This window comes from Candoia aspera, chromosome 8, assembly GCF_035149785.1.
Source record: "Candoia aspera isolate rCanAsp1 chromosome 8, rCanAsp1.hap2, whole genome shotgun sequence".
Lineage (NCBI taxonomy): Eukaryota > Metazoa > Chordata > Lepidosauria > Squamata > Boidae > Candoia > Candoia aspera.
This window is the reverse complement of record NC_086160.1, coordinates 35,119,746-35,134,421: the sequence shown is the minus strand read 5'-3', so window position 1 is coordinate 35,134,421 and position 14,676 is coordinate 35,119,746. Positions and strand designations below refer to the sequence as shown.

The following is a 14,676-nucleotide window of genomic DNA, read 5'->3' as shown; positions in this document are numbered from 1 at the left end:
AGCTAACCCACAATCATGACAGATTTCCATGAATTTTCCTGTCCCAATTATTACTGAATCAAAGTAGGATATCATAATGGGTAGCAACGTTTTAAGTACAGACGCAAAGAAAGTAAGTTCTTTTCTGCTCACCTTTATTATTAAAAATCGGATGATATTGGCATGAATATACAGAAAAAATTTCATATAACTTTTCAAGACATTTAATTGAAACTAATTATTATACTATTAGAAATATTTCAACTGTGATCAACTGTTGATAGCAAAAACTTCAAAATTCTATCTATATTATGTGCAAAAGGCTTCTGTCCCCCACTATTATCCAAGTTGGCAATTCTAATTACTGTTGTTTGTTATCAAATTCATCAATGGAGAAGCAAAAACTACATTGGAATATGCTTCTAATCATCAAATGGTGTTCCAGAATATAAAAGGTCTCAAACCAGAATAGAAATATATCTCAGTAGTAGCAGAGTATCAAAGAAAATATGGCTTCTGAACGAGTATTTTTTGAAGTTGGTTCATACATTCTGCAGCATAGCCAATACACTAGTAGATCAAACAGTAATTGAAAACTGTTGGGATAAGCAGATAGGAATCATGTATGCTGTGTATCTCGTGCAGCCAGCACCTAGTTCTGAAGGACTGGCTGGAAGATTCTTCCAGGATCCCAGAACTGATATTGTCTGAATGCTGGCAACAGTCCTTTCTTGACAATAAAATTCATTGTTATAAACTAGTGTCTGCAATATTTGCCACAGATCCTTAGTAGCCATTTCACACAAATACAGCAGAAACTAAATCAGCAATACCTAGAAGGCAAGAAAAACAAGTTACCATTTAATCTTTAGAGAAATCTATTGTGCCTTTTACATAAAAAAGTATTATGACATTTCTTTTGCTCTTAACCTGAGTAGCATACAGAATAACAACAGAACATCCATAAAATATAACACAAAATATAAACATCTAAGTCAAAATAAAGACAATAAAAGAGTCAAGTTAACACACCTTAAAATAACCAATACAACAATTAAAATCCACAGTAATACTGATACAACCATTAACAAAATAACATCAAGTCACTGCCTACAGATTCTTCCCTGATACTTATAGCAGCACTTTGACAGTAGCACATCCTACTCTCAAAGGCCCTCCAGAACAGTTCAACTGTTACCACTTTCTACAAAGCCACCACAGTTGGGCTAATCTGATGTCTAAGGGAAACTATTTCCTAGTAGTGCAGCTATAATGGAAAAGCACTGTTTCCTGGCTTCTGCCTTACTTCATAGAAATAAGGGATCATTAAGAGCTTTTCCTGTGATGACTCTTCAGCCCACACCCTTCATTACACATGACTGGTGTTTCCAATAGCTTTAAGCATGCAGGAATTTCAGGAAACAGTCTTAGTCACTTTTCCAAATGAACAAGAATTACCTTCAAATAAGTGAATGTATACTAATAACAAGACCAACATGTAAATAAAAGGGTTTATAATTGCATGTCCACAATTTTGTTCCAATTTATGACTGAAACTTAATTTTTAAGAAGCTGAATTTACAGCTGTCTTAATCAAGTGTAATTAAGTGTCTAAGCTACACTCAGGAAGGCACTTGGACAGTCTCCAGTGTCAGATATTAGATAACTTAGTTTTCCAGTGTACAAGATACCTGTCTGAATATTCAAACAGGCTCTTACAGGTTTTGTCTGGGGGATCATTCATACCTACATCCAATATAAATCAGAACTTACCGCAAATATTAGAACCCATTTTAACATGAGCATAGCCATTTATTCCCCATGTATGTCCCCAGGAGTTCCGTACAATCCAATAGGGAATTCTACCTGTAAAAGGATTTTGTTAAGTATTTAAGTATTTGTCTTTAAAAAAGAAAAAAAGATGTGTGAATCTGGTTTCGTAGGGTGGCCATCTCACAATACTTCAATATGCACATGCTTATTAAGTGCACAGATGCAGTTATATGCAGTTCCAAAATATAAGCTTCATAATACAAAAGCTGGAGCAATGGGATTAAACTGAGCAATTAAGCTTATAATACGATCTCAGGCATAATACCAGCAATTTGTTATAGGGTTTGTACATATGTATGTTTATCCAGCTATGGAATGTATGCAAGGACTGTTCATATATAGCAAATATAAACTATTTTCCACTGAAGTAAATAAATAAGTAAATAAACTCAGCAAACTAGTAAATTAAATTTACCTGTTCTATCAAAACCAGTTACAACTACAGCATGATTTGGTTCCCCACTAGAACAATGGTATTGTATGATACCACCAAGATAATCTTGCCAGCTAAGTGCATCTACAATTACTGCCAAAGGACCCCATTTAATCAGCATCTTCATCATTTCGTCTTCATGGCTGCTACAAGACACAGAAATAATCATACAGTCAGAATGCAATCAATCATCAAAACACCACTCTGCAATAAAAAAAGCTCTGGACAATGAGTATCAAGAAGTTGACCATTCCTATGTCTATTCAGAATCAGTAGCAACCTGAGCCAGTAAAAATATTGTGGAAAATGTATAATCAGTTCCATAAATTTGATCCAAATGCAGCAGAACTTTAATGCAATGGGCTGGGGGATGGTTAAATGTCCATTAAAGGCAAACATCTGTTAAATGCAAATTTACATAATGTATGAAAAAATTACCTAATTTACAAAACATGCAAAATTTATATATAATTTATGTCAATTTGTACACTTTACACAAGTGCTTTAGTAACTTGGGTGGACTGATTCATCAAACAGGTTTTTCTATTATTTGATGATGAAGTCAAAAGCCAGATTTTGTCTGCTGCATCCAAAGTCTGCTGAATGGGGGTGGGGGGGGGCAAGGAGGCATTAAGGCTTTTTCTATACACATACTTAATTTAGTTCCCAAGCAGAATCCCTATCCAATCTGTCTGTGGTTTTACCAATCACTTGAATCACTTGTTGAAAAGATGCATGTAATAGATTGTTCTACATGAGTCTGCTCTATATCTATCCAGCAGCTGCAGCTACATTTTCAGACAGTTACAAAATAGAGGAACTGAATGTTTAGATCTGATTTTCTTCCCCTCTCCTTGGGGAGTATCTCTACTCACCTGAATAGGACTGCCTGCTAATATATGTATCTACTGGGCAAAACTATTTAGTCTCTAAACAGAGATTTATTTGATATACGATTTCTCACACAGTTAGGAATTGTACCAAAGCCTGTTATTTTATTATTTATTACAGCATTTATATACAAACAATTCCAAATAACTCCATGTGCTTACATGTTTTTTTTTAATATGAAACATGAGCTGTAGAATACAGGCAATGATTGCCTGTATTTTAAAATACTTTTATCAATTTGTCTTACAATAGGCATAATTTTCTTTGAACTGGTTATTCAGAGTTGTAATGATAGATGTTATTTAGCTACTAAAATTGTCCATTCTAGTGTTATTTTAATGAACTCTTTTATTCAACATGTCAACGTCAGTTGAAAATCATTAGCAATCAACCAACAAAATAAATATTTTAAAATATACTGATTTAAAGAAACAAAAAAGAAAATGGGTATTTTTCATTTATACACTGATATTGTTTATACAGATTTATGAAGAAATAAATATTGGTTTTCAACTGGTTGCAAGCATTTGTGATTTTCTTTTCTATTCTGGTTGTTTTGGTGAAGTATTCAGCTATATAACCCCAAACATCTTTAAAGATGTTTTCACTGGCACTATTTATTCTGGCCACAAGAAAAAAGAGTCATGAGAGTGCAAACAGTACCGATTCATTTTATGGACAAATGGGTAAATGTGTAACATATATTTGTCTCCTCACAGATTGACCTGATTTGAATGATGGCATTTACCACATATTTTCCTGCATTAATAAACCATTCTGCTTTGTCATCAGTAACTGTCCTGCATTTAAAAGCAGAAAGAGAATAGTATTACTTATTTGCCATAAGTATAATGGATAGAATTTATTTTGTCTGGAGTACCAGGGAACTCATTTAAAATTCTAGAAATAGAGAGGGACAGAGTCCAAACTACTACTAAATTTACTGAGAACTGTGAGGTAGCTTTGTATCATCTCAAGAGGATCTGTTAAGTTTTTACTGTGTTAATGATGTTCACTCATTATCAAGCTAACATACCTTTCAATATATACGAAGGATACAGACATTCTAAAGATTATACATATATTTATGTCATTCAGTACACCAATTCCTACAGCCTCGTGTGGCACAGAGTGGTAGGCAGCAGTATTGCGACTGAAACTCTCCCCACGACCCTAGTTTGATCCCAGCAAAAGCTGGATTCTCGGGTAGCTGGCTCAGGTCGACTCAGCCTTCCATCCTTCCAAGGTCGGTAAAATGAGCACCCAGCTTGCTGGGGAAGGTGACGACTAGGGAAGGCAATGGCAAACCACCCTGCTCTATAGTCTGCCAAGAAGACGTTGCAAAAGTGGCGCCACCCAAAGGTTCAGACATGACTTGGTGCTTGCACAGGGGACCTTTCACCTTTCACACACACCAATTTCTATTTGTAGGAACCAATTTTTGAACATGACTTCCACCATTCGTGGTCCCTAGTCATACAGACTAGAGTGAGCTGTAACATGTGGAAGGCCAATGCTTCCCCACCTTAAGCTAGTCAGGAGCAACATATTCACATTTATTACAGCCCTAAGGCCAGACACAATAAAGCTATACAATAGTAACAATCTTACATTAATACATATACATACATACATACATACATACATACATACATACAAACAAAAGCAATTAATATACTACGATCCAAAATTAATTAAGAATGAAAATACTAAAATGAATTGAAATAAAATATTATATTAAGAAATTCTAAATCTAAGTGATGGTGTGGTGTATTGTGCAGATGGTAGCACAAAACTGGGCAACCTGGGAGGATATTTTCGCGTCCTTGTCTAAAAGAAGTAGCATTAGATAGAAATCACTCTCCCTGCCTGGAAATTTCCTCAGTAAAGGATATATAAGAATCTGCCTAGAATCCTTATATAGGGAACAATATAACAACATGTGGCTTAGGGTTTCTACTGAGCCATCACCACATGGACATAGCTGAAGGTGTGTAGGAACACCCTTAAAATGTCCAAAAAGGACTGCTGAAGGCAGTGCTTCCAGCCTGGCTAAAATGAAAGCTTTAAGAAATTTCAAAATTGTGATAGATGATAAATAAGCTGGAATGAACCCTTCGGGCAGAAAATGACAGATATTGGGGTGTAGCACCTTACTTAAATTTGTTTGGAGACTCATTGTTTCAGGGTGGTTCTAGCATTATCAAATCCTAATGAGCACAGACTTTCCATAGAAAAGCCCAGCAATTTAATTTTGTCTAAGGCTTTTTTTTTGCCAAGATGACTTAAAACGATCTCTAAATATTAATGGGGCTAAACCTATAGACAACAGAATTAACTTCAGCCAGAAGGTAAGGAGAAACCATGCTCTGGCATCCAATTACACTATACCTATTACTACCTGTACAATGGCATTAATGATACTTTCTGGTACCATCAATATGGCTCTAATAAACTTATTCTGGATGGTTTCAATAGAATTGAGCTTAGCAAGGGAGCAGATTTGAGAGCCATAGAGAAGCTGAGGGACACCTTAGCTTGAAAGACCTTGCAAGCTGCAGGAATATAACAGGCTCATTTGGAATGGTAGAATCTTATAATAGCTGATGTGGTACACTGTGCAACACTTGCTCGGCACAGAAAATGAGCGTTCCAGGATAAGGAAGCATGGAACTGCACTCCAAGGTATTTATGGGTGCGCACCTGTTCAATTGGAGTCCCATTTATTTGTCATATGTGAACCTTATAATGGTGTTGGGCAAAAACTAAAACTATTAGTTTTCTCGTAATTTATTGAAAGTTTTTGATCTGTGCAAAATAAAGCTAGTGCCCTAAGGCTTTTCTCATTCCCACTTGTGAGGTAGACATAATGACTACGTCGTCATACAATGATGCTAGAATTGCAAGATCAGCCAAAATAGGTGGATGATGGGCTGAAACAGCAAGCGCTTGGATTATTCGATTCAGATACAAATTGAAAAGTAATGGAGCTAATATGCAGCCTTGTCTTACACCTCTATAAGTTGGGACTGCTTTAGATAAATGTCCCCAGGGGGTGCATCTAATTTTCAGGGAGATATTTGAATAAAGCAACTGAATAAGCGCTAGCAGCCTTTTGTCAATCGTGGAATGTCTCAGAATATCCCACAATCTCTCCCTTGGTATTAGATCAAAAGCTGACTTAAAATCAACAAAGGCTGCAAAAATTGAACCATGAGAAGGTGTAGAATATCTTTCTGCCAAATGGTGAAGGACCAAACAATGGTCTAGCGTTGAACATTCCTCTCTAAATCCGGCCTGTTCTTCAGCAATACTATTTTCATTTTGTACCCAATCCACTAACTTTGAATATAAAAATCTGGCATAAAGTTTATTTATTGTGTTTAATAAACTGATAGGCCTGTAATTTGTAGGGTTTAGTCTATTTCCTTTATTTTTGTATATTGGTACAATGGCCTCATTCCAGTCAGATGGAAATTGTCCTGTGTTATTAATGTGCGTAAACAAGGTGGCCAAAACTGGGGCCCACCAGTCTTTATTTTCCCTTATTAATTCTATGGGGATAAAATCACCTCCAGATGCTTTACCTGGTTTTACTTGGACAATAAGAACTTTAACCTTCGCTATGGATACTGGCGGCCAATCTGGGAGGTCATTGTAGGAAGGAATCACATCTGCGATTACAGCAGATTCCCTTTTAAAGATGTTCTTAAAATGATCCTCCTATTTATCTACAGATATTTGTGTAATACGGCCAAACTGTCTATCTGTGACTTATTTATTAAATGCCAGAACCAAGTGGAATTCTTGAGTTTTGCTGCTAAAATTAAATTACTCCAATTTTCTCTTATAGCCTGTCCTCTTTTAAATCTTTAAGAGATCTTTATAATTTTGTTTTGAATTGTAAGTAATTTTAAGGCATTTGCAGAGTTTTCCTGGTGAAAGGAAGTTACTGCATTTAAGAGAGCCTTTTTAGCTTTGATGCAGTCATTATCATACCAAGATAGATTTATTTATTGATTTGATTTGTCTCTGCCCATCTCCTCCCATCAGGGGACTCTGGGTGGTTTACAATAAAATGATTGATTAAAACCACCACCATACAATATAAATATATACATGTAAAATTACTCTTAATAAATAAATATAAAAATAAGGGTAAAAAAGTAAAAAAGTCCAAGTGGCAGAGAATCTGATGCAGCCCATATGTGGGAGGAGTGGTCTAAGATACCAGCCATCCCCATGTAGAACTATTCCCTTCTCCACCCCACGTGAGGTGGCAGAGCCAGGTCTTCAGACTCCTTCAAAAGGCCAGGACTCATGGGGCCAATCTCATCTCCGGTATGGAGTAGCCAGGAGTGATGGGGCCAATCTCACCTCCAGGGGCAGCGTGTTCCACAGGGCAGGTGCTACTGCAGAGAAGGCCCACTTCCTGGACCCTGCCAAACTGAGTTCTCTTACAGACTGGGTCTGCAGCATGCCCTCTCTGCATGAATGGGTGGGACGGGCTGATGTTATGGGGAAAAGGTAGTCCCTCAGGTAACCTTGCCCCATGCTATGTAGGGCTTTAAAGGTGATAACCAACACCTTGAGTTGGACCTGGAAGCAAACTGGTACCCAATGCAGCTTGCTCAGAAGCAGTTTAGATCTTCTATGTGCACAAACACAATTTGCTGTTGTGAATCTTGTCAGGGGGGCTTGATCAAACAATAATTGATTGATATAGTGATATTACTTATTCGTATGAATCAGATGAGCAAATTTGGGTATACATTTGAAGCAGGGGCTCTGAGGTCAAAATTCCAGACATAATTTTAGCCAAATCTTGAGACCATTTATTCTGTACTTGCCCCTTCATTGTAATGTCAATGAGGCAGTGGGCTACTTCTAATGATTTGAGATTTGTTTTGGAATCAAAAAGACAAATTAGTGGAAAGTGGTCACTATCAGGGCAAGTTCCAATATAAAAGCAAGCTATGTAACATACAAAGTTCTGGGAAATCATAATATAATCAACTACACCAGCCCCATTTGGGCACCAGAAAGTAAACTCCCCTTTTATGTCACCCCTGACAGTGCCATTTAGTATAACTAGATCTAAACTGTCCATAAATTGAGCCAAACGAAATCCTGCAATATTAAATTTTTGATCTTTAGATTGTCTGGCTGATAAATAGCCCACATCAATTTTAGGGAGCATTGGCCACTTAAAATTAATTTGCAGAAAGGCATCAGATTGGCCAATACATGCATTAAAATCACCAGCAATCATTAAGATAGAATCTGGGTACTGACATGATAGTGAATTTATGTAGGTATTCAACTGATCCCACAAATTATTTATTTCCCTATGCCCACGAACTGGAGGAAGTATGAATTAACAAGTAATACAGCGTAAAATTTAAATCTAAGTAGGAGGGAGAGGAAGATATAAAAATATTCATTAAATGTTACCTTAGATCATATGCAATATAATCTGTAATTGAGATTCCAAAATCGGAACGTTTGAAGTAATGGCACAATCCTGTATGAGCTTTAAAGACATACTCCGAATCTCTCACCAGTTTCACATGTGTCTTCAGGAAAATAAACAAACCAATGACTCATGATTAAATATCAATATATTTATGCTTTTCAAACCTTATGTTTGATAGGTTCTATGCAAATAGGCCAAGGTAATATTGTAAGCAAACAAGTGTAAAATTCCTATTTTCTTCTATTACATACTATAAACAGAAACAGATCAGGAACACAAACTGTTCTGAATTCCTGTTTTTCTGAGGATTTTGTGGAAAATATTATTTGAAGAACTCATGTAATGTCCTAGGCCCACTATCAACATAGTCATTGCCAATCTGCTTGCTTACAAATTCAGTGAGGCATTTGAAGGAATTTTCTGGATAGTCTGACATTGCATTTAACCAGAGATACGGTTTTAATAATTCTCAGATTTGTCTTCTCTTACAAAAACTCTTCACCTATCAACAGAGATTTTAAAAAAATTAATACCTGATTTAGCCAACTCAGCGCAGTAACGGTTGAACCACCATTGCAACCATAATTATTGTATGAACAGTCAATGACCTGCTGTACGCTGAGTTCTTCCAGGACATTTCCCTTAACTGCATAAGCAGATTCTATTCCACTAACAACACTGAAAGCCCAACAGGCACCACACTGAAAAGAAAACAAGCATGTGTATTATTCTTTGAAAAACATTGTTTAAGAAAGCATTTTAATCATACATATTATGTATGCACTATATGGATTTATAATGTTTTTCCGGTAATACATAGTAATCAATCAACTTTCAAAAAAACTCCATTTGATTCCTTTCAAAGAAGTGGACAGGTATTGGTCATTTTTTTAAAACTGCAGAAGTTTTTCCTTGGGTCTTCCAGACTGTTGCAGTATGATCAAAAGACCTGTCTCTAGTCAGGTGTGGAGTTTACTCAAGTCACTTTGAGCCAGTCATGATCTCTCACCTATCTTATGTCACAGGCTTGTTGTAAGGATTAAATGAGGGTGAGGGAAAGAACCATGTATACTGCCTTTAGCTCCTATGTAGTAAATATAAATTAAGTAAAAGCTACACCATGCAAAACTAATATACAATTTTTTACACCACTCCCATGAAAAGAATGGAGAAATATCCTTGCCTAGAAATAGTACTCCTCATATTACAGTGCAAGGCTGCCAGAGAATTAAAGTCTATATGTACAAATCTAAAACACTGGGATTAAATAAAAATGAAATGCAGAGTTTACCTCTCTTTGATTTCTCACTTCTGTAACAACATTCTTGTCCCTCCAATCAAACTTTGCTGGTAAAGGTGAGTCTGTTCCCTGTAATGTAACTTGAGGAACATATCTGGGAACTTTAGAAGGTCTACTTTGTAGGTAAACAGCTTTAAAATAAGACAAATTATTTATTTTGGCTTTGTCACTACTACCATCAGCACAGACATCTTGTTTCGAAAGCAAAACACTTGTATCCTTTCAACTTAGTTTTATATGTATTTATATTTCAAATTTCTATCACCACCCGTCTCTCCTGAAAACGGGACTCTAGGCGGTTTACAGTCAGAATTAAAACACATAAATTACAATATAAATAACTCTATAAAAATAGAATATAAAATATTAATAAAAATATGACAATTTTTCTCTTAGAGATTGGAGGGTTGATTATATACTTAGCTTTCCAGCATTATGGAAGCTGTGGTCCAACATATAAGGAATATAGTTCAAGAATGCACTCTGTTTTTCTGAAGCTACTTATAGACAAGCTGGATAATACCAAATCCTTAGAACATGTTCATTCAAGATAAAGTGATACCACTGGCAAAAAGTATACTTGGTAATATAATGCTCTGTACCTTTAAATTCTTCAGGAAATAAGTGAGAAAACTGATTTATTCCATACAAAGCAGTAATATTGTCACCAAGTGATAATGAATTCCAATGCTTAATTCTCTTAATGCTTTCCTGGAAAAATAAATATACAATATATATAATTATAGCCAAACAATTCTCAAATAGCTGCACTGAAGCCACTGCATACACCTCTGCTTTCTACCAACTACAGACTTGATCCTAACAGGGATGAAAGCTCTTGCAGAAATCAGTGCATCGATTTTTCACTATGTGACCTTTTTGGAGAATACATTTTGTATCTCAAGTCAGGCTATTTTCCTCAGTTCTTCATAATGCAGCTCTCCTGCATAGCTTTCCCAACCTTTAAATTTTTAAAAAAATATTTTTGTTTATTACACATTTAAATCGGCCAATAGCAGAAGTTCTCTGGGCGGCTTACAATAAAACCTGCCCCGTTCAGTCGGACTTCTACTTGACACCAACTAGGGAAAAACGGATTGGTCATCTCGTACTAATTCCCATTTTAATATAACTACTGTCCTTGCTTCCTAATCCCCGTTTATTTAAATGGCAAGCTCTTTGGAAGCGGGGTCGCTGGCAAAGCCTCGCAACTGAGTGAACCGGGAAGGAGAAAGAGGGCGCTCGGAGCTCAAAGAGCGACGCCGCAGGCTGAGAAACTGGAAGGGCGGAATAATGCAGCAAAAAGCAGTGGAAAAACCACGAGAGCAAGCCGAAAAGCCGAGCCTGCAAACTGAGCCTGCGTCCAGAAAGGAGGGGGGGGGAGGGAATACGTTTCGGCCACGAGGATGCGAGGAGCCTCTTTCGCCGTACCTACCCGCAGGGCGGCTTCCTTCTTCCACTCACTCCCCCTGGGATTGAGCAAGAGAAAGGAGAGATTTGCTGTTGGAAATTCGGGGCGGGAGCCATCCCCGAGTAAGGGAAGCAGGAACGAGAGGACGCACGGCCACAGGGTCATGGAGAGCGCACCGCGGCCTGAAGCCGCCCGCGGCGTCGAGTTTCCCTTTCGCTTTGCTGGCCCCTCCCCATCCGCCCGCTCCTGAGCTCAGCCTGGGGCGAAGGCCGGGGAGATCTTGAGTGTTTGGGCCGGAGTTGCCATTTGTAATTGTTTTTCTTGCTTGAATACGTGGAAAGAGTAAAAAGATGCCAAAAATAAAACAAAAACAAACAAGGGGATGGAAGCATGGTATGCTACACACATAAACAAAGCATTAAACCTTGACCACATAATGATCGTCTTTTCATTTTTATTTTTTTTTACTGCCTACCAGTTAGTGATGACAACTGGTAACTGCCTGGATAAGAACCTGCAATTTTCTTGGTGAGATTTCAGAAGTGGCTTGCCATTACCTTCTTCCTAGGGCTAAGAGGGAATGACTGGCCTAAGGTTACCCAGCTGGCTTTGTGCCTAAGATGGGATTAGAACTCAGGGTCTCAAAGTTTCTAGCCTAATGCCTTAACCACTACACCAAACTGGCTCTCCAGCTTTCCATTTGATTGCCAAAAAACTGATTAATAAAAACAGTAAATGTATATCATTCCAAGACTGTAAAGCCAAGCTAGGGCTGTTCCTGTATGGTAAAAGAGGAATCTGTTTTGCTCCATGCTCAGAAAAGCCATTGTTCTTTGTATATGAATAATGCTAATTTCTTAGTACATGCGTACTTTGTTTTATTGCACTTCACTTTATTACACTTTCCAGATATCGTGTTTGTTTGTTTTTTACAAGACCACCAACAAAAAGATCATGACTTGCTGAAGGCTCAGATGATTAGCATTTTTTAGCAATAAAGTATTTTAAATTAAGGTATGTACATTGTTTCTTTTAGACAATCACACACTTAATAGACTACAGTATAGTGTAAACATAACTTTTATATGCACTGGGAAACCAAAAGATCTGTGTGACTTGCTTTATTGCAATATTTGCTTTATTGCAGTGGTCTGGAACCAAACCCACAATATCTCTGAGATATGCCTGTATATAATTCAATATCACTCTTGTTGGTTTCTGCCCACTGTTCCAGCTTAGCAAGATCTTTCTCCATCCTGAAATTGTCCTGTAAGATAAAAATCTCTTCACTTTGTTACACTTCACTTTGTTACACTACACTTCCTAGATATCGTGTTTGTTTTTTACAAGACTCTCCACCAGCAAAAAGATTATGACTCGCTGAAGGCTCAGATGATTAGCATTTTTTAGCAATAAAGTATTTTAAATTAAGGTATGTACATTGTTTCTTTTAGACACTTTATTCTCACGCTTATCTTTGTGGTGTCTGCAAATATGTTGAATAGTACAGGGCCTAGAACAGAGCCTTGCAGTACATCAGCTGACACCTCCTTATCAGTTGAAATGAATCTATTGACATATGCATGTTGAATGTGTTTGTTCAACCAGCTCTGTATCTGTCTAATGGTAGTATAGTCCAGCCATTTTCGATATTAGTTTTCATGCAATATTTTGTTTAATGCTTTACTGAAGCCTAGGTACACTATATTTACCACTTTCTTGTGGTCTTTATATTGAAAAAGGAGAATGGATTGGTTTAATATTACTTGTTCTTGATGCTGGCTCCTGACAAGCAATGCATTGTTTTCTAAATCCTCCCAAACCAGCTATTTCAGAATTTTGTTCAGTGTTGACATCAAACTATTTGGTGTACAGTCACTGGGTCATCTTTTTTCCCCTTCCATTTTTGTTTTTGAAGATAGGAATAACATTTGCCCTTTGCCAGTTCTCTGCCACTATGCCTCTCCTCCTTGATTTCTCAACTATTACAGAAAGGAGCTCCAATATGATGTGCTTTTTCAAGGCTTGCAGATATAAATTGGTCTGGTCCTGGAGGCTTATTCTTACTATTTTTTTTAGTAGTCATATGCTCCCTAACCATATTTTCCTTGGTTTGCCACTAGTTCCTTGAGTCAATTGTTCTGCTTAAGTCCCTTTGAATACAGTTCCCCTTTAGGAAGAAGACTGAAGCCAAGAAAGAGTTAAGGAGCTCTACTCTCTCCACATCCCTTGTCACCATCCTATCATCTTCTCCAAGCAATGAGTCCACTCCTTCCCCACCCCCACTACTGACCATTCTATTGTTTTAGTGTCCCTTGAAAACCTAAGGTCATGTTGTGTTAGCCTTTTTTTTTTAACTTTATTTATGCAAATATTAGCAAATTATTGGTATCCTTCCTCAGTGATTACTCTTAGCTCAACTGAAAGTTCCATATGCATTCACAGTGGTTTCCTAAACTGCCCCTATTTTTTCTTCTCATTTGAATTTTATTTCCAGTATATTATTTTTGAGAAGTTCCCTCTTGCAGTCCTTTCTGAAGGTTTCTGTCCACAGAACCTACCTAGTATTTTGCTAAGCTTGTTGGAATTTGCTGCCTTAAATCTAATGGGTATGTAACAATAATAATAATTTTTAAAACTTGTATGCCATCCAACTCTGGGTGGTTCACAATGACTCTCGGTGAAATTACAATAAAACCAATAAAAGAAGACAGGTGTGGCAGACCGGATGGAATGAAGCAAGGGTTGGGTGAAGAGCTCTTCTAAACAACAGTGGGGGTCAGGGGTTAGGCATCTGGATCTCAGGGGAATGTCATTCCAGAGGGCAGATGCTGCTACACAGAAGACAGGCTTCAGGGTCCTGATAGATGCCGTTGTTTAATCAAAGGAACCTGGAACACTCCAACCCTGCAAGATTGAATTGCCGGGCAGAGACTATGGCAGTCAGGCAAGATAGCTGCCCATTGCCCCCTTTCCAAAAGGGAGTTGGTCACTGTAAACATGCCCATGATACAATAAGGAAGGAGAAATAATAATACTTCACCTCTCTTATCACCATGATGTAGGCTTGAGCTTATCTCCATGCTTATTCAGTTTCACTTACTATCTTCCACTGGTCCTCCACTCAGCTCTTCTGCCACTTCATCTTCTGAAGGTGCTTGGTATCTAGAAAGCAGTCTGGGATCAGCTGACAGAGGCTGTTCTGGGTAAATTGTGTCACGTGCTTGAGTCACCATCTACTGCCAGTGGCTAACCAGACAATCAACAGAACTGACTGCAAGATTACTGGGAAAACTCCCAAGAACTTTCTGGAAACCATCTGGATCCATGAGACACCTGAGTGAGGCAAAGCA

At 37.6% G+C, this 14,676-nt stretch overlaps 1 protein-coding gene across 1 annotated transcript; it reads right to left on the bottom strand.

The window, feature by feature from the left end:
• Positions 1 to 117: 117 nt before the first annotated feature.
• On the bottom strand, positions 118 to 11,543 carry CTSO (cathepsin O). Its single transcript, XM_063310799.1, has 8 exons — positions 11,348 to 11,543; positions 10,515 to 10,623; positions 9,904 to 10,043; positions 9,146 to 9,313; positions 8,591 to 8,712; positions 2,228 to 2,391; positions 1,753 to 1,845; positions 118 to 812 (listed from the first exon to the last, which is right to left on the bottom strand). Exons 1-8 carry the CDS (start codon positions 11,486 to 11,488, stop codon positions 778 to 780), a joined length of 972 nt encoding a protein of 323 aa, XP_063166869.1. The 5' UTR covers positions 11,489 to 11,543; the 3' UTR covers positions 118 to 777.
• Between the last annotated feature and the right edge of the window lie 3,133 nt (positions 11,544 to 14,676).

Excerpts from the sequence above, each read along its gene's own strand:
- CTSO (XM_063310799.1), bottom strand. The coding sequence starts at position 11,488 with ATGACCCTGTGGCCGTGCGTCCTCTCGTTCCTGCTTCCCTTACTCGGG. Across the intron at positions 10,624-11,347 it reads AGAAGGAAGCCGCCCTGCGG|GAAAGCATTAAGAGAATTAA; the intron begins GTAGGTACGGCG and ends TTATTTTTCCAG. Across the intron at positions 1,846-2,227 it reads AACTGGTTTTGATAGAACAG|GTAGAATTCCCTATTGGATT; the intron begins GTAAATTTAATT and ends ATCCTTTTACAG.